Here is an 18,766-nt window from a genome sequence, read left to right as displayed (position 1 = left end):
ACTTAATATTAACTAACAAATGCAGAAACAGCAGCATTTCAAGAAATTAGGAGACTATTTCCAATACTTTTTACTTTTTCTTTTTCAAAATAGATCATACCAACATGCACAATCTACCATTGGCTTATTATTAACAATCCAACACGGAAACATCAGGATTCATGTGAAATAAAGAAATAAATTCAACTTTTTCTAATGGATTTTACTGTATACTTTTCAAAATAGATCGACCCAACATATCTAGCGTTGACCTTATTATTAATTAACAATCAAACAGTGAAACAGCAGTCTTCAGGCGAAATTAGGCAAAAACGTCAACTTTTTCCAATCGTTTTTACTTCTTACCAGAAGTTCAGAATTATCTGTATAATACCTGAACGTACCTACATGTATATTGTAACACCAGCCTTAATAGTAAGTATCAAATGCAAAACTAGAGTGTTCGAGAAGATGATTTCCACTTTTGTCTAATGGTTTTTACATCATAATTTTGAAGAAAGGTCGAACCTACATGAAAATTCTTACGTCAGCCATAACATTAACTATCAAAGGCGAAACAGGAGTGTTCGAATGAAATTAGGAGACCATTTCCATTTTTTCCAATAGTTTTTACTTCTTGATCAGCAAAAGAGATCGTCCTGTTATGTATAATGTATCAACAGCCTTTATAATAACTATAAAATGCAGAAACATCAGTATACCAATGAAATTAGGAAAAAATGTCTACTTTTCCCAATGGTTATTTCTTCATACTTGAAAAAAAAAGAAAAAAAGTACCTACATCTACATTCTTATATCGGCCCAAATGTTTTAACTATCAAATACAAAACAGGCGTGTTCAAGTGAAAATAAATGACGATTTCTACATATTCCAAAGGTATTTGATTCTTGTTTTTCACAACAGATCGTCCCTTGCTGAATAAACTAGAATTGCCTTATTATTAACTAATGTATAAAGAAACCACAACATCTCAGTGAAATTGGGATAAAAGTTCAATTTTTCCAATTGCTTTTTACTTTCTGTTTTTCAAAAATGGTATACCATAAAACTTCTATTTAGCATTGGTCTTAATACTATCAAATAAGCAAAATTAGAGACAATTTTAACTTTTTCTATAGCTTTTTACCTCTTACTTTTGAAAAAAGATCGTACCTATAAGTAGATTTTACCATTGGTCTCAATAGTGACTATCAAATACAAAACAGGAGTGTTCAGGTGAAAGTAGAAGACGATTTCAACTTTATCCAATGGTTTTTACTTCTTGATTTTCAATATAGATCAACCCAACATATAAAATCTAGGATTGCCTTTAATATTAACCATCAAATGCAGAACATCAGCATTACAGTGAAATTAAGAGACTATTTCCAATTTTTCCATTGGTTTTTTAACGTTTTCTAAAGGTATTCTTTTATTCCTTCCACTCTCGCAGCTATTTCTAACCTTTTTTCAGGTTTTCCTTTTTGAAGTAAAAATACTTTACATTGTGAAATAACGTGCATATTACGTATAGTAACTACATAATACTTGTGTTATTAATTGATTCTTCATAAAAATTTCCTAGGATAGATGATTTACGTCTATTTCACTTGGGCTTCTATTGATGAACAGTTTTGCAGGCAGAACTCCAGTATCAGAGGTATTTAATCTGAAAATCAACATTATGTACAATCAACAATATTTATGTACTAATTAGTTTTTACTGAGTTTTGCTTAATTAAAAACCTAGACAAAAAAAAATTTTAATAATTGATTATGTAATCATAAAAATTAAATAAATGTGACTGCAATAAAACTGAAGCATTGATATGAAAGTTTAAATCATTTTTAAAAGAATCGAACCCTTTCTTTCAAAGAAAATAAAATATATTTTCAAAAAACATAAATAATCAAAAAGATTACTCTGATTGAAAGATACAACAAACATGCTACTAATATTCTAATTTTATTATTATTATTTTTTAATATTCAGAATAGTAATAGTTCTGTGATTGGAAAATATAACAGAATTTCCATCAAATTAAAATCTTCTTTCAAAAAATTAAACCTTTTTTTCATTTACAAAGATGAAAATTTATATGGAAAAAGTTTTAGTATATGTAGTATTACTCTGAATGTAGTAAATAATAGATAAGAATACCTGAAGATAGATATAAGAATATCTATGTTCATGTACCTTCTGGATACTTTGAATTTAGGCAAATCATTGGACTTACTAGCTATCTAATCTATTACTGTAGCCTTTATTATTTATCTTTACATAACACGACATAATATCTTAATTGAGAAACTACATGCTGTAAGCTGAAAACATGTACTTACAGTTGCTGTAGGAGTTAAAGTGTGTTACACTGGATAAAATGTCATCAACCCAGCCAATTGTTTGAATGGAATAGTTCAGAATTATCATTAGTATGTCGAAAGAACGCTGAGAAAAATAATAAAAATTAAATAAACTATTATTTTTACAATTGTTTTCATTTTAATTTACAAATATTTAGAAAAAAAAAAATTCATTTTCAATAAATTAGAATTTAAAACTTCTGGTGCGAATCTTACAAAATCCAAGGTCCATAATTCTAGGACGTAATTAAACTTTACATTATTAATTTAAATTTAATGGAGATTACTCTTCTCTTTAAATGAAAGAAATGTGAATATTTTTGTGGAAGTTCATAATTCCCAAAAACAGAATCGTAATTAGCAATTTACTAATAAAGACGACCAAAAATTATTAACATGTTACGAACTAAATCTATCTACTCATGACCGTTGAAACATTTTTATGAAACAAAAAAATGAAGACTAAAAGCAACTTTTTAAAATTAAAATGCATCTACTATCAACTGTCTTGGAACCATATCAATTTCATAAACACTTCAAATCACATCAACTTGTAATTAACAATAAAAGTATACACAAAAAATGTTGCTTACCTGCAAGAAGCCCTTAACGAAGTAACGATGTAAAAACAAGTTTTTTAATTTCCTAGAAAGTAACGCTTAATGCAAATAGATAATACAATCAGTTTTCCGAGGTATGTTAAGTTCTCACTGACTTAGTTACAGCAGCATCAACTTAAAACTATCAATCATAAATAAAAAAAAACATCAAATTATGAGGTAAACAGTGAATTTTAAACAAATAAAGCATATTATTACTGTTGCTACGTGTTAAAGAGAATGTTTGGTTAGGAGGTTATTTTATGTTTATTTTTATAGTGTGAAAGTACATTTTCATGCTACCTAGTGGTAGTCACTGGAACTAGTTTTATGTAATCACAACCTTCAAGTTTAAGCTATTGCCGCTAGATAGCATTGGCATGTTTCTAATGTATATTTTTATTTAATTTCTAATGTTAAAGTATGATCAGAATGTATAGAATTTCTAATAAAATTGCCTAATTTCTTTAATTCAAATATAAGGACTTCAATTTGATTTATTCCTTGATTTAAATTAGAGCAAATACCGAAATATGTAGTAGGAAAAATAAATTGAATTGTTACGAGTGATAGGTGGATGCTAAAGTAAATATGAGAAAAGGGACAAGTGTCAAAGATAAAGAAAATACCTTATGGAGCCGATGAAAAGAGAAGGTCTTGTTCACATAACACTTGCTCCAGCGAGTAATTATCATTCTACTCCTGCTCGTTGGCACTACTACCCTATTCATTCCTGTTATAATATAGACAAAAACTGTTAGCAGCGAAATACAGAACTAGTAACTTCATATCTGACCTATCTACGAACCCATCCAACACTTCAACTTAAGTACCGAAAACATTATCATGTATAAATACTAATGTTTCGATATATTTAACAAATTTTTTGTTTAAGTCATAAAATTTATAATATAGGTACTGTTTGTCACCTTGTTATTTATCTTATATTGGTAATATTATAAACAACAATACCTAACATATAAAGTAAAGGTAGTTGTAACTATAATTAATGTAACACGTACACAGGTTACTTAATTTAATTAGATAAGGTTCAATCTTATTAAATCTATTTCTTTTGATGTAATTACCCAACAGTTATACTGCTAATGTAAAATAAAAAAGTCAATTTTAGGTTGTGAAGGCAGGCTTGGCACGAATAATCTTGTAACATGACAACGCTCATCCTCATACCTCACATGAAACTGAAATTTGAACCAATTCCACGCCAACCTAATTCCCCTGATATTGCTCCCTGCGATTTTTATTTGTTTGTTCTACTCAAGAGAGACCTAAAGGGTAATCACTACACCTCAGACGATGAGGTGAAGGCAGCTGTAAAGTCCTGGATTCAGGAAAGTCAAAAGAATTCTTCAGTGACGGAATGAAAGAATTGAAGGAAAAAAGGAAAGGAATGAAAAAAGAAGAGTAGTTATTGACCTTGCCATTAGAACTCTCTTAACAGCCGTTTTGTTTTTTTTAAAGTTTGAACTGTTCACATATTCACATCCCGGCAATTTCAAATGTCATAAATTGCATTTATTTTTCTTTATTTTTACGTATTGTGTATATAACGTAAAAATAAAGAAAAATACTATATTACTTTGAACGAATTAAATGGTATATAACTAATTAAATAATTAATGGATATGACTACCTGAAGAACATTCCAAAGATGGTGTAGGTAGATTCCCTTGTACAGTTTAATATTAGAAAAACAAATGGATCCGAATCACCTCATATTTTACAGTCGTGCTGCTGGTAGGAACCTTAAAAATAATAATTTCAGGTGAAAAATGAGCTTAACGAGGAAGCAAGTTGACAAAAGATTGAAAAAGCCTAAGGATGAAAGCACTGGATAAAAAGAAAAAATACTTCATTAAAACATCGGCATATTCAAATTTATTTTACACGATTGTAATACTAATACGAATGTAAGATTTTTCTGTTGAATTAATTCATTCTGCTTTCAATTTTATTGAAAAAAAAAAAAAATTATTCCTTAATAGTTTCCAACTATTGGAAAAGACTACTCACACATAATTCTGGTATAATCTAAATAAACGTGATAGAAACAAATCTAAAGAGTTGGCATTATATTAAATACATTTTTTTACAACTAAACTGTGTTTTGAAATAAAATCCAATTAAATTATATAGAGAGATCCTGAAACTTCCTTTGTATAATTTGTATTTGTATTCTATTTTAAACTGTAAATAAACATTTTCAATACAAATTCAATAAAATCTTCAAAATATTTCATTTTTTTGTCGATTAGATTTATTTCTCTAAAAAATAAAATATTTAAATTTTCAAATATTAAAAGTTTTCAACTTCAACCTTTCTTCTACGAAAGTAGAATTATTACTTGAGAAATTGATCACAATAAAAAAGTTTTTAGATAATAATGTAATACTTTGAAAGAACTAAATAATGGATAAGATTACCTGAAGTATCATGTTGAAATCATGTTTTAAGAAAGTTTAGTTTGATTAAATTATGAATTATTTGGTTTAATAAGCTACAATTTACGTACGTTTAACGTTAAATATTTCAATAAAATTTACTTTTATTCTAAAAAAGTTGGAAGCAAAGGAAAAGATTACTAGGAATAGAGTTTACGAATACATATAAAGTAATATACATATAAGCTACCTGGACAATAGTTCTACTGGCAGAAGAGGTAGGTAGATTTCCTTGGCTTCTTTAAGAATGGAATGGTTGAGAACCATTAATATTTACCAACACACTGCTAGATATAAAGAAGGAACAGTAGATGTAGTTACTTCAAATGAAAGCTGAGCCTTATTCAGCACAAGCCGGCTAACATTCCAAAATTTTCATTGAGGAAAATACTGGAAATTTTGTAAAGAATGCTACACAAATAATTTTAACTAAACCTACATTTTTGTAAGACTGAGAAATCGTAACATTTTATCAAACTGTTTAAGTACGTAGCATCCAAATTAAACCATTCTATATTCAATTTTTTTGAAAAAAGTTTGATATGATTAAGTATTTCTAGTTCATTAATGTTACCACCACACCTTACTACAACACTGCATTAAATAAGGCTACACCTTACTCCGGACACTTGCTAAGTGAGGAAGGTTACACACATGTTGGGTATACGTATGTATTATTCAAATTGTTTATTAATCATACATTTTTTTTAAAAAAATAATGAAACCAAGTAGTTAGTTATTAGAGGGTTCTGTACACTTGACTTTAAAATTCTACAGTTAGAGTTGTATTTAATAAGGGGGGGCGAATTAAAGCAAAATTGTACAGAATACTTTTTTCATTTGTACTGGAAAATAATTACATTTAAATGAAATAATTATCAATAAGTTATTCAAATAATATAAAAAATGCTTAATAGTAAAATCTGAAAAAGTATACTAGTAGCATATTCATGTTTGTCATTCACAATTTATTAAGACGTAGGACTTAAATATAATCTCAAAAATAAAAACTACATCAAAACAGTGATCTAATGATTAAAATAGGAATGGCAGCAAATTACTAATGCATGTAAAACATAATATGCACGACACTCAGCGGCTGATATTATCAGAAAAACTGAAGACACTGAATTAAATACGATCAGCTAAAAACCTAGGACTGAAAAGAAAAATATAATATAATAAAATATAAAATGTAATTACGTATTAATTAAAGAGGTCAAAGCAACTCTACGGTAATATTAACATGTTTAGACGAAGTTAATAAAACGATACACTTCGCAGTAACAGTCTCACAAAGGCTAAGTAAGTACAACCTGAAACACAGATCTTACTTGCTATAAAATCACCACCTTAATCATTCCTAACAATGAATCCTTCCCAGAGGAATCCCCATTTACTTGTTCCACCATTGGATTCGTTCGGTGGGACCGGGTCCGCTCTAATAGCCCATCTCTAAATATAACCTAACCATTAGATTCAAACAGTGAGTAAGGTTTCTTAAGTGTCTAGAAACATTCTAGAGACGTTTGTGGTGTAGAAACAAAAGCATATAAATTTAAATTTTTAAATAGGATTGCAGGGATCTGTTTGAAATTAAAGGCCTACGATTTTAAAGGGAGTAATCCCCTATTATCTCTTGATTGAGTCAAATGGTTTGCCGTTTGAAATGTTCTTGGAGCCTGCATAAGTAACATACTGATGGCCTGAGAGAATAAGTATGGTAGGAACAAATGAAGACTGTCTGGGCTGTCGTTTAGTAAGTGGATTCGGATGTTTAGCTATTGGCACTTATGTTATTTTTCAAGGGAGGAAAGTAAGCGGCTATCAGACTGTGGGATTTACAATAATTGGTTCTTGTAAGTTAAAGTTGAAATAAATATTGAAATCATTATCAATATCATTCATGTTGAAGAATGTTATAAAAATAGAACAAACGAATATTTTGATACAGGTTTCGGACTGCTTGGAGTGGCAAGATTGTTGAATCTTGGGCCATTTCAAAATAATGAGCTTTCCAGGGAAATAAGGGCTTCTTATAAGGATAATTAGCAACCGTAGGGTATTGGTGAAGCTTGGCAACATGAAAAAAAGAAGAGGTTGAAAATAGCGTAAATATTAATATCCATTAATTCAGTTATCGTTGTTTTAATCTGTACACTTTTTTATATTTATATGAAGACTTTATTAATGTATATATACAACATTTAAAAAAATAAAAACTTTACGAAGGCCAATATTTTTTGAAATAATATTGAACCCTTTCAAAGAAGATTAACATTGTATGTACTTTGCAAGTACAAATTATTTTTAAGTTTACAAAGTGAAGTCTTTGGAAGAAGCAAAAGGACTAGCAGTAGAACTGTCTGAACTTAAGGTTTCTTCTTTAACCTTAATTTTTGATTTATCTTTTTTATCTTTATCCTTTTCTTTATCCTTGTCCTTTTCTTTATCCTTATCCTTGTGCTTTTCCTTATCCTTATCTTTGCTATGCTTATGATCATGTTTGTGCTTATGCTTGTGTTTGTGCTTCTTTTTGTCCTTTTTCTTTTTCTTTCCCTGAAATTATATATAGTTTATTATTTTTAAACGGCAAGTTTTTAAAATTTTAACAATAAAACAGTAAAAGAATTACGCTTCAAATGAAAATTATAACTACATATTTGGTTATATTCCCTTCGACATGTAAGCCATTTTTCTTAGAAATACTAGTTTTTCTTATAATTTTCGAGGAACTGTTCCTTCAGAGACATATTATTTTGTAAAGCAAGCTGAGAATATTTTAACATTAATAAAGCTAATGTTAACAAAATCGTGTTTATATATTCCGTTCATATGGAGACAAAAAACAAATATTTATGAGAAAAACTTTATTAAAAATTTTACACGATTGCACTCCAGTGTAATACATATCTTACGACAATTAAAAAAAAATCATTTTTGCATCAAAAGCATCACTTTTGTTGCGCTATAAGATACAGAGCGAGGAAACAGTGGATGATATGACATGTTAGATCTTGAATGTCTGATTTTCTAAAGTTTTATAAACCAAAAAAAAAAAGCGACTACGAATTTTACTTTCAATGCTATTTTTCAAAAAAAATGCAGGCAAGTTTTTCCGGTCTAACTACTTCAACCGGAGAGCGCGACTTTCATGTAATTTCCTTGCTTTAACACTTTTTCCTACACCTTGCAATGGAAATTTCCAAAAATATGTTTTTTTTCTTAACATAAAGGAAATTAAATAGAGTATATCTCTCGTTTAAACAGTCCATCTTCTGTCATATGCACTGCAGAAGGGACAATTCGGTATTCTAAACACACTAATTCTGCACTCTGCACAGTAATTATCTTTTGATTAAACGAAGGCAGGTAATTCCATCAAAAAAAAGATTACATATCAACATGCCGTGAGAAGAACCGCCTAATCTTGTGACTCAGTTACCTGCTTTCATGTTTTCTCCCAAAAACTACAAGCGACGCCTTGTCACTCAATTTGGAGTAAACTAAAGAGAAGCACTCTTATCAATAATCAATCTAATCTACCTTAATCCTGACATAAAAGTTAACTCATAAAACTGAACTAGACAAATGTTTTTGAAAAAAAAATTGTGTAAATTAAAATGAAAGACGCTAAGCAATGTAAATGTAGAGATCAACTGTAAGTCAATCCACACAGACCTAAAACATCTACTATGGCTCCCTTAAGTATGGTTAGTGAATAGAATGTGGGCGTCTATATGTTGAATGAGTATATATGAGTGAGTTGCAAAATGAGCTGGAGTTCGTACGAGATTTATTTCATGGAATTATAGAGAGAGGTCATTGGTTTCTCTCTAGTGTAGAGAATCTTTTGGACGGATTGCACAATTTTCAACAATGTTTCATTAAAAAATATTTAGTTCGAAATTTCAATAATATAGAAAAATTTACCAGATAAAAATAGAATGCATTTTTTATTCCAATTGGATACTGCTTCTTTTTTTGGGGGGGGGGGGGCTAATTTTGCCCTTTTAAGAAATTTACAAAAAAAAAAACGATTTCGGAAAAGTTCAAGTTATGATTAGGATCTTTAATTGGTATTGGAGGGAATAAGTAAAAAAAGTAATCGCCCATATTTTCACGGTCCAACTACCAAATAGGTATCGTGGGCAGAAGGCTCATACTTTACTATAAACAACTTTTCTAACAAGTAAAAAGTAATCATACGCTGGATTCGAACTGGGGATCTCCTACTTACAAAGCCACGTTTCATAACCACTAAACCATCACCTGCCCCAAATGGAGGGAAGAATATGTGCTATCTAATGATAAGATTTACTAGCATTATATACTTACTTTTGAAATCGATTCAGATTTATTTGATTCCTCTTTCTTAAACATTCCAGGTTCAAATCCAATTGGACCACCAGAAGTTCCTTCCTTGATTCCAGGAAGTGATGCAGAATTGTCCGAATAATATTCCGTTTTCAATGAGGCATTGCTTTTATCGTTTGTCTAAAATTATTGTTTATATTTTTCAAACAAACATTCAATATAGAAAAAAAATATAAATCAATATTTTAATAATCACCTTGATTTTTTTTGAATCTTCTTTCAATAGTTCTGTTGTTCCAACGCCAATATCTTCGTGACTACCTCCAACAGCAGAGTCTTTTGTCAATGGTGAATTTGCTTTCCTTTTTAATGTATTTTCACTCGCAAATGGTATACTTTTCATCTAAAAATATTCTCAAAATAAGGAAAAAAATAATTACGAATTAAAAGTGATAAACATTTCAATACCTCATCAAAATTGCCTAGTTTTGTAACAGAAGATTCTGGAAGGATTGGCGGTGGAAGACAAGCTGGTCGTTTTTTACCAAACATTGTAAAATAGAGATCTATCACACTACACCTCATTTTGGAATCATGGGACAGCATACAGCTAAAAAAGAAATGTTTGGATTATTAAACTAAAATTTAAAAAAAAAATACATAAACGTTTTGATAGCTAAAATCTTGAAATTTACTTGAACAATTTCCATAATCTATGAACTAATTCCTGCCAACGAGCTTTTCCTATTTCAATGAGCTGTTTGTTAGATGGCCGTTGGAATGGCGGATTCTGGCATAGCATTCTAATTAATGCTAATCTTACTCCTGGATCTGGATCTTCTTCAACAGTGTCCAATAAATATTCAAAATCAGACCATTTTCCATCAACAACAGTATAATCCACCAACGCTTCTAAGGCGCATAATCGCACTTCTGAAAATTTATGTAAGGAAGTAAAAGTTAATAAATGTACGAACCTAAACATATATATAAAGGTAAAGTATTTGTCACGGTTTACAACAGGGGTGTCAAACTGGCGGCCCTCGAAGTAATTTCTTGTGACCTTATTTTATGAAAATAGAAAAAATTGTTATGAAGGGAATAGTGCTTAGAAGAGATCCAGGCCTTATAACGTATAAACAAATTCCTCGTTAACCCCTTTAACTATAAAGACGAGTATACACCGGGCATTCTGTCTTTCTTGGGGGCCTGTGGGTGTGTATAAATGCGTTAACTTAGTTCCAGCGATGTTAGAAAGCGATATGTCTGTCAAAGATCTTCTAGCATTCCAGAAAATTGTCTGAATTATTTAAGCAATGACAATTTTCATTGATTTCAACCTCTAATGTTGCCCTCTTTATTTAAATTAAATTCCTTACTGAAAAAGCCAACTATTATTAGTCACGGATACCACGTCCTCTTAAGTTTTTTCGCATTCGTTTTAGTGTTAGTCGTTCACGAATGAGCACTACTGACCATATCTATACTTCTATAAAACACTGTTCAGTTCATCCAGTCAGATTATACGGGTCGAGTTTATATGCCTAACAGGGGATCTCAAAAACCAAATGTTTACACACGGAACATATTTCAAATATTATTTTGATGACAAAATAATTAGATCTCTTACCTACGAATTGTCCGTAAGCTGCATAACTTCTAAATAGATTAGGTGTACTAGGCAAATGTCCAAATTTTTGTAATTTTCTGATAGCTTTAAGACACGCAACAGTTACAGTCAACTTATAACAAGGTAACAGTTTTTCCATATTTAAATTGCGCGTTATCTCTTCTAAAATTAATTTTGTGTCAGACGATAAAGATTCTGCGGTAATTTCTGTGCTGTTGAAACGTAATAAAATATCATTGTATTTCGCTATTTCGTGTACTATTTATTTCATTAAGTCATGAAGAAATTATACTTCTAATTTCTTACCCTTGCTGCACAACTGATATTACTGGCGTAACTGTTTCTCCAAGAGCTTCCACCAAAGCTGCTCGGTAATAGTTATCTGAGAATCTATTCTTTGAATTATCATTATATTTAAATAAATCCAGCAAGAACTTTATAACTTCCGGAGGACAAATACCATGTGCATTTCTAAGACCTGCCATGGCCACTGGAATTGTCTGTAATATAGGAAATTAACAAAGATTTACATTATTACATTGAAATTTTACACGTTTTATCATTATAAATTAACCAAAATTATACCTTTTGCAAGAAATAATGTTGTAGATTTTGAAAATTATTTTGTTTAATTATATGTGGACATGAGAATGATCCAAAAAATTTTCTAAAAATTGCCAACATTGCTGGAGGCCCGGCCCAAGAAGATACCATTGAATTAGCAACCTTTAAAAACATTATTTACATCAATTAGTTAGAAGCAGAAATTAGCATGTATTTTCATGGTTAAGTAGAAAGCAGAACACACCAATAATAACTTCTTTTTTTTTATGCTTAAAGCAAGCTTCTTTTCTTAAAAGAAAGTTTGCTTGAAAAAAAAAAGATATAACTATATCGCCAATAATGCTTATCAAATCACTTTCTATTATGCTTAGGATAGTCAAATTAAAAGATTAAAACATTCAACTTAACCATAAATTGTAATGAAAATCAACTCACACATTTACAGAGCAAACTATACAAGATCAGGTGAATGTAGAATAAAAAATGATAACTCACACAACAGGTGATAAGTTTCAGGGAAGGCAGAAAATTGGAAAGAAATAATTGCTAATTTAACAGAAAAAGAGCATTTTTTTAAATGAACTAAACTTTTTACTTTTCACACTTAAACAAAACCCAAAATTTCGGGAGGTAGAATCATCGCAATCAATCATTGGATCGATTCAAATCCATTAATTTTGATTTATCTTGCTTGTATATTTTCATTTTCCTCATCGCATACTCCTACAAGTTTGTAGAAAGTAAGTTGAAACCTGTAAAAACGGGGGTAGCAAAGGAAAGCGTAGCACTGTAAACACCAGATTTGTTTTCTTAAGTAGTGTTACTCCATTAATTCTTATCCACAAAATTTTAGTGACTATGTTCAGCAAAGTTTATAAAACTTGCGCAGTAAATAATACTTTGATAATTACTTTTGTAAGACAATGTGCAGCAGCACAACGAACTTTGACGTAAGTTTGCTCATTCTCAATGGTATTAGTAAGCGCCTGCCTTGTAGAAGGAGTTGGAAACTTTTCCAAGGCAGTAATTGCATCAAACTGTGCAGTTACATCTCGCTCATGTCGCAACTGATATTGCCACTGGTAATCTGGTTGTTCTATCTGGCAAGATCGTACAAGGGTCATATCTGGATCCAATCTTATCCACAGCACTGGAGAATCAGAACTGGAATTCATAAAAATATATATTAGCCTTTAAATGTAATCTGTTGCATAAAAGTTAAGGGGTGATCAAAACAAGGTATGGTATTTGCCAATTAAGTAAAATATGGAAATGCTTACTCCATGGTCGTTAAGTCCATATCAACCTCTTCTCCAGTGCATAAAGGAATTTTCTTTTTCTTATTTCTCCGACTTTTGGAATGGCATGTAATATCTGATTTTGCAACTGCACCTTCTACCTGCAAGGTATGCCTAAAAGTACCGTCAAGTTCTTGAACGGTCACAAGCAAAGGACCAACGTATTTACGAATTCCTTTTTGAGAGATTGCATCCTGCCTAATCTCTAATTCCACTGTATTTCTAAATAGAAAGAAAAATAGAAAATCTTTATTCCAGTACCTCAAGTTTATCCGACTTATTATTCCAAGTATTAAAATAAAATTCACCTCTTTCTATTAAAAATAAACGCCAGATGAAACTTTGCATGACCTCCCGTTCTAACCCACTGGTCTATGAACACTGACATATCTTTGCCGGTAACAGTAAAAATAGCCTTGGAAAAAGTGTTGGTACTGATAAGCATATGAAACCAATGGCCAGCAGAAGCTTTCTGCAATGATGCATTTGATGCTAATGATAAGTGCTTGTTAAGCACCTGGAATAGAAGAAAGAAAATTAAAATAAGAACAACAACAAAAAAAATGTAGAATAATGAAATTAAGTATTTAAATTTTTCAAAAAATGTTACTAAACCTGCAACAGAAGTTCATATCCAATTCTATGTTCAAGCATTCTCATTACAAGATGAGCTTTCTTTGTCATAACCTCTAAATAAACTGGAGAAATGGTATGTAGGTTTTTAAGAAGGAAATGAAAGCCTTGATCAGCAGGTTTGGGTTGGTTGGGTGGTGTGGCGGTAGCAGTAGGAAGCGGTGCCGGCGGTTGACTTGGATCAAGAATTATACCACCGTTTTCTTCCTCATATTTCACTACTTCCTGTAGCTCCTGGCAAACAACATCTGTGGTTAACTTACAAGCTGATAATTAATGCTATTGTATATTTTCATTTTATTTTAGAGTTTTAGCAGAATTTACCTTGTGAATCCATTCACGATATGCATTATTGCCGAAACACTTTTTTGCGTAGAGCCCACAAAGATATGTAGATATTCCTTTTGGTAGCCAAGCATCAGACCAATTTTGCATTGAAATAAAACAACCAAAAAATTGTTCAGCTATTGCTTGGGCCATCGCAGTACGAGTTATATATGTTTGGTCTACAATAGGATAAGGATGTAGAAGATTCGTACTGAAACAAGTTAAAAATATCTAATGAAAAACTTCTCACGACAATCTTTTATTGCTATTACCATTTTTTTTTAGCGATAAATTTGGCTTTAACTTTTTTTTTTAATTTCGAGTGTTTTTTGCGCATAATTGAAAGTGGTAAAAACCTCAAAGTTTACTTGCTGTTGCTATTGCGGGGCCTGCGCAAGTGCATAAAATTGAATTGTCTTAAACCGTAGAGGAGTCATTCGGTGTAAGTGAAAGGAATGAGATCACTATCACTAGATCATGTACTACACTCGTAGATGCGCACATAAATTCAGGAAATTTCACTACCATCAAAAACAAATTTAAATTGGACGAATGGTGGGGTTATACTAAAAGTTACTTACGGTATTACACTATTCATCCTTAAAAGTATATTCCTAAAGAAGGGATTTTATCCTGGCAGAAATCCAAAGAAACCAGGAACATGTTAAAAACAGTTGCATTTCTAGTTAATTATTTACAATTCTAGCATTGCAATTAATAAATATTTAAATATACAGCAAGTAGAGAAAGTAAAAAATTAAGTTCGTACGAAAGTTACTGAAAAAAACACTTACCTAAGTATACTCATGGAAGCATATGCTGAAACTGAAACGTCCGTTTCATCCACGAAAACTTGTTTATAACAAGGATATGGATATCTGTTGGCCAATGTTTCTTCATAAAATTCAAATGCTTCGTGAAGATAACGTGCAGAGACTTTGAGATTCTCCATCAAGCCAGGCAGACAGAAATGTGTTACCTCGTGCATGTAAGGATCTACGAATATTTCAAATGGCCTATAAAGAAAAAAAAAATTGAATAAAAAAACTTCAATCACGGCTTAAAATTACATCATCTGGGAAACTTCATTTCAAAAGCATGAAAAGGATGCTTACCCAACCGCTAGGGCGATATTCGGTGCCGACGTAGGCACATTAAGACCGTAGTAAAACGTTTTACGTCTCATGTCCGGAGTGTAGACTACTTCTATAAGATCTCCACATGACACAGCCGTCATATTTTCGTCCACAGTAAATTCTAATCTCCAAGTGCAAGGTTCAGCGAAACTGTCAATGCAAGGAAACCATAGTCTACTTGAATTTTCGTAGCAACAGGTATACATGTGAGCTGCCCTCTTTAACAAATAAATGAATACAATTAGGTTCGTAAAATATTTTTTAAATCACTCAGTCAACATAAGAGAGATATCCTGAAGTCTTCACTTAATATCTATTCTTAACCAAACCCCGAAAGTGAAGAGACTAGGACGAGCTTTTTCAGCCATCTTTCTGTTGGTTCCGTGGCCGTGGGGCTCTATGTTCTAACATCAATGGAGAAATACCCATTTTGGCGACTGTATGGTAGAAGAAAGGTCTAAGTTCTCGGTGAGTCAACTTCCGTGTGGATTCCATGACTGCTATGCTGGTAGTCTGCATTAATCGACTATTCAATAGTCCCCTAATCAGCAGTTGGAAACAAAAAAATAGTATGTGTGACTAATGGCTTTGAATTCCTTTTTTATTGGATTCAAAGTCATGGTGGCATTGCGGGAAACTCTTTGTTGATTAACAGACCGTCATACTCGTACTATAGCGAAGAAAATGTAAAAAAAAGGTTGGCATTCAAACAAATAAAAAAATTAAGGCTGAAATTGGCAATAATCTTTCTTCCTTTTTCGTTAATGAATCACTCACCAAAAAAAGATAAACAGTACTCTAACAAATAAAAAATCTATAAAAAAAAAACTCTATAAATCATACTTGTAAACTTACATCTGCTAGTACACCTTCTCCTTCCGGGATGACAAAATGTATTCCACCCTGAGGCTGCTCAAGACTGAACTCTACACCAATTCGAACACTTCTACCTTCTGCTATTAGAGATGCAGCTTCCTCCCCTATCATAACCACCAATTCCCCACCATTCTTGTCAGGATCAATTTGAGAGGCGGCATTAACATGTGCATGTGCAAATGCTTCCAATGATCGTCTATTAAAAAAAGAGAGTAATAAATGAAAAAAAGTTTAAATTCAAATTATACTCAATTGGAACAAGGTATATTTCAATACAAGCTGCGCTAGAGTAATAGACAGAATGTGCACGATGTAAGCAATAAATTGTCTTTAAAAGTTAGGCCTTAAGCATCAATGATGAAAGGATACTTGAGCACTAAAAAATATAAACAGAACTAGAAATAGGTCTTTGTACAAAAGCTCTAACGTTGCTCAACTGGAATCTACAATAGAAATGAAAGAGTAATCACCCATGAATTTAAACAAAAAAATCTGTCAAGGTCAAACAGTTATTAGGATGCTTTATCTCCCTTCTCTGTAACAGCAATAACCTAGCAAATAAAAATAATAATAATTTACAGTAGTCATTTCTGAGAGTGCAATTTTGTATGGAGCAAAAGCATGGACAAAGTACAGCTGCATTAGTAACCAACTTCTCGCCTGAGATGGATTGGAGCGATCAGAGGGCGAAAAAATCTTATCGGATTCAGACTAATGTGACTAAAACAGTAGGTATAAGGTTGGAATAAAAAATTTGATGGAAGAGTTCTGACTCTAATACTTAGGAATTGGTTTCTTGAGAAGATATCAGAGTTGGTGAAACTTGTTGGTTCAGCGTTTTGAAACACATTTCTTACTCTGTGCTCTGGAGGATGGCCTCCTCCTTCTAGAAACTTTTGCTATAGAGCCAAATGAAGATCATTAAGAAAAGATCACTAATACAAATATTGGATCCGGAAAGGAGCTTTATATTTTTAGTCTGCAACGAAGCAAAAAGTAAGAACTAAAACTTGGATTTAACAAATATATAGAGGAAATAGCGAAATGGGTAACATTTATGATTAAAGTAAGATTCACTGCAAACTAATAAATAGATAAATTACGGCCCTGTGAGTGCAGTTTTGAATGCACAAAATAAAGGCACTAGAATATGCCCAAGACATGCAAAACTATAACCAGGAGGCTGAGTGTTTGGTTGTTAGAATAAAAGGATATTATTCCGAAATACAAAGAAAACCTATTATAAAAGTTTGTCAACTTACTCTCGGTCATCATCGTGTGTAATGTCCAAAAATGGATCAAAATACTGAAAAGTAACTTCATGGATATCATTTATGCACACTCTATAAATTCTACACTGCTTAGCATTTAATTTGATTACTCTCAAATTATCTCTAAGTGGTACTATCGTAAGCTCAGAGTAGCCCTAAAAAACAAAGGTTTTAAACATTTTTATTAATAAAAATTATTAATGTAACATTAAGAGGAATAGTAATTGCCTCTCGTCTGTCAAAGATACGATTATTTTTGTGATTTATTTGTCAGTTCGAGAAAGAAAACTACAAAAATAAAGAGGCAATAATACACAGATCATGAATCTCAATTTATCATCAATAATGCAAAGATAGAGAAATAAGATCAATAAAAAACAGAACTGGTCAGATTTTTGTAACTAACTTACAATTATGCTTTTTCTTTGAAAATTGATTCCTGTTAAGCTAACAATCTGATGAGCTGTGCAATATTAAAACAAAAAAAAACTATTAACAAAAATAAGTAAGGATATTAAATTAAATTTTAAATAATTTTAGAATACTTATAATTTAAAAGGTCTGTAGGTGTCAGCCGATCTTTCTTTCTTCATTTTGGAAAAATGTAAGGCTCATACAAAATTACATTGCTTAACATGAAAAATAAAAACTAAACTAAAGAGAACATCAACTAAGTAAGATAAGCGTTACTGTCGAATAACAAATCTTGTGAGAACCTTACAGAAAGGTTTCACTTACAGTGTTTACAAGAAGACCGGCTGTAACGATTTTTACATGCCTGCGCTATCTATGAAAAGTCGTGGAACTATTGTTTCAATTAAATTCTAACAGATAGCGCAGCATGTCCAAAATTCTCAATTTTTACTTTATTCTTTTACCATTTTATTTTTTTATCAGCGTTGTTTAACAAATTATTATAATTTACTGGTTCATTGTAACTGCATTAAAAATAATCGTAGGAATTTTTAATGCGAACTGAGCCTTTATTGAAAAATAATACCGAAATGAGTTCTCTTCCTTCGTGTTTCTTACAACTGTCATGATGGGAAGTGTTGTCAGTAACGAAAGAACACTGTTCGAAGAGTGGCTGGACTATAAAAAAGGCTCCGATCTTGGGTGCTAATGCACCATAAATGAATAAATTAATCTGCCATGAACACACAGATTACACTTTTGCTATAATTTTCAAGGAACGTTGTAACTCACCTTTCTAAATGTCCAAAATGAATCTTTCGAATAAAAATGTTTCATCTATAAACGAAGTTAAACAAAATCGTACAGGAGCATTTTTGAAATTTCAAAATTGGT

General features: G+C 31.3%; 2 protein-coding genes across 7 annotated transcripts; one reads left to right on the top strand and one right to left on the bottom strand.

Moving 5' to 3' along the window:
* Positions 1-1,233: 1,233 nt before the first annotated feature.
* On the bottom strand, positions 1,234-18,192 carry Taf2 (TATA-box binding protein associated factor 2). 6 transcript variants are annotated; one of them, XM_074128297.1, is made up of 25 exons: positions 18,008-18,192; positions 17,869-17,923; positions 17,450-17,613; positions 16,167-16,383; positions 15,291-15,529; positions 14,970-15,191; positions 14,173-14,386; positions 13,831-14,082; positions 13,524-13,732; positions 13,198-13,437; positions 12,829-13,081; positions 11,939-12,079; positions 11,660-11,853; positions 11,354-11,565; positions 10,419-10,656; positions 10,192-10,333; positions 9,980-10,126; positions 9,745-9,903; positions 5,846-7,965; positions 5,597-5,764; positions 4,598-4,709; positions 3,573-3,676; positions 2,938-3,085; positions 2,324-2,429; positions 1,234-1,649 (listed from the first exon to the last, which is right to left on the bottom strand). In XM_074128297.1, the coding sequence occupies exons 1-19, from the start codon at positions 18,049-18,051 to the stop codon at positions 7,723-7,725; spliced, it is 3,585 nt and encodes a 1,194-aa protein (XP_073984398.1). In that variant the 5' UTR covers positions 18,052-18,192; the 3' UTR covers positions 1,234-1,649; positions 2,324-2,429; positions 2,938-3,085; positions 3,573-3,676; positions 4,598-4,709; positions 5,597-5,764; positions 5,846-7,722. The 6 variants fall into 6 exon arrangements, with proteins under 6 accessions (XP_073984398.1, XP_073984399.1, XP_073984400.1 ...); XM_074128298.1 differs by having other exon boundaries at positions 5,597-5,693; XM_074128299.1 differs by having other exon boundaries at positions 5,597-5,693; positions 6,610-7,965.
* On the top strand, positions 7,127-7,643 carry LOC141454252 (uncharacterized). The gene is made up of 2 exons (XM_074128312.1): positions 7,127-7,265; positions 7,361-7,643. The coding sequence occupies exons 1-2, from the start codon at positions 7,127-7,129 to the stop codon at positions 7,456-7,458; spliced, it is 237 nt and encodes a 78-aa protein (XP_073984413.1). The 3' UTR covers positions 7,459-7,643.
* Positions 18,193-18,766: the final 574 nt, after the last annotated feature.

The sequence above is a fragment of the Rhodnius prolixus genome, unplaced genomic scaffold (genome assembly GCF_049639745.1).
Source record: "Rhodnius prolixus isolate KJV_2025 unplaced genomic scaffold, Rpr scaffold_9, whole genome shotgun sequence".
Classification (NCBI taxonomy): Eukaryota; Metazoa; Arthropoda; class Insecta; order Hemiptera; family Reduviidae; genus Rhodnius; species Rhodnius prolixus.
The sequence above is the reverse complement of the archived record's forward strand: the minus strand, read 5'-3'. Positions and strand labels throughout refer to the sequence as shown.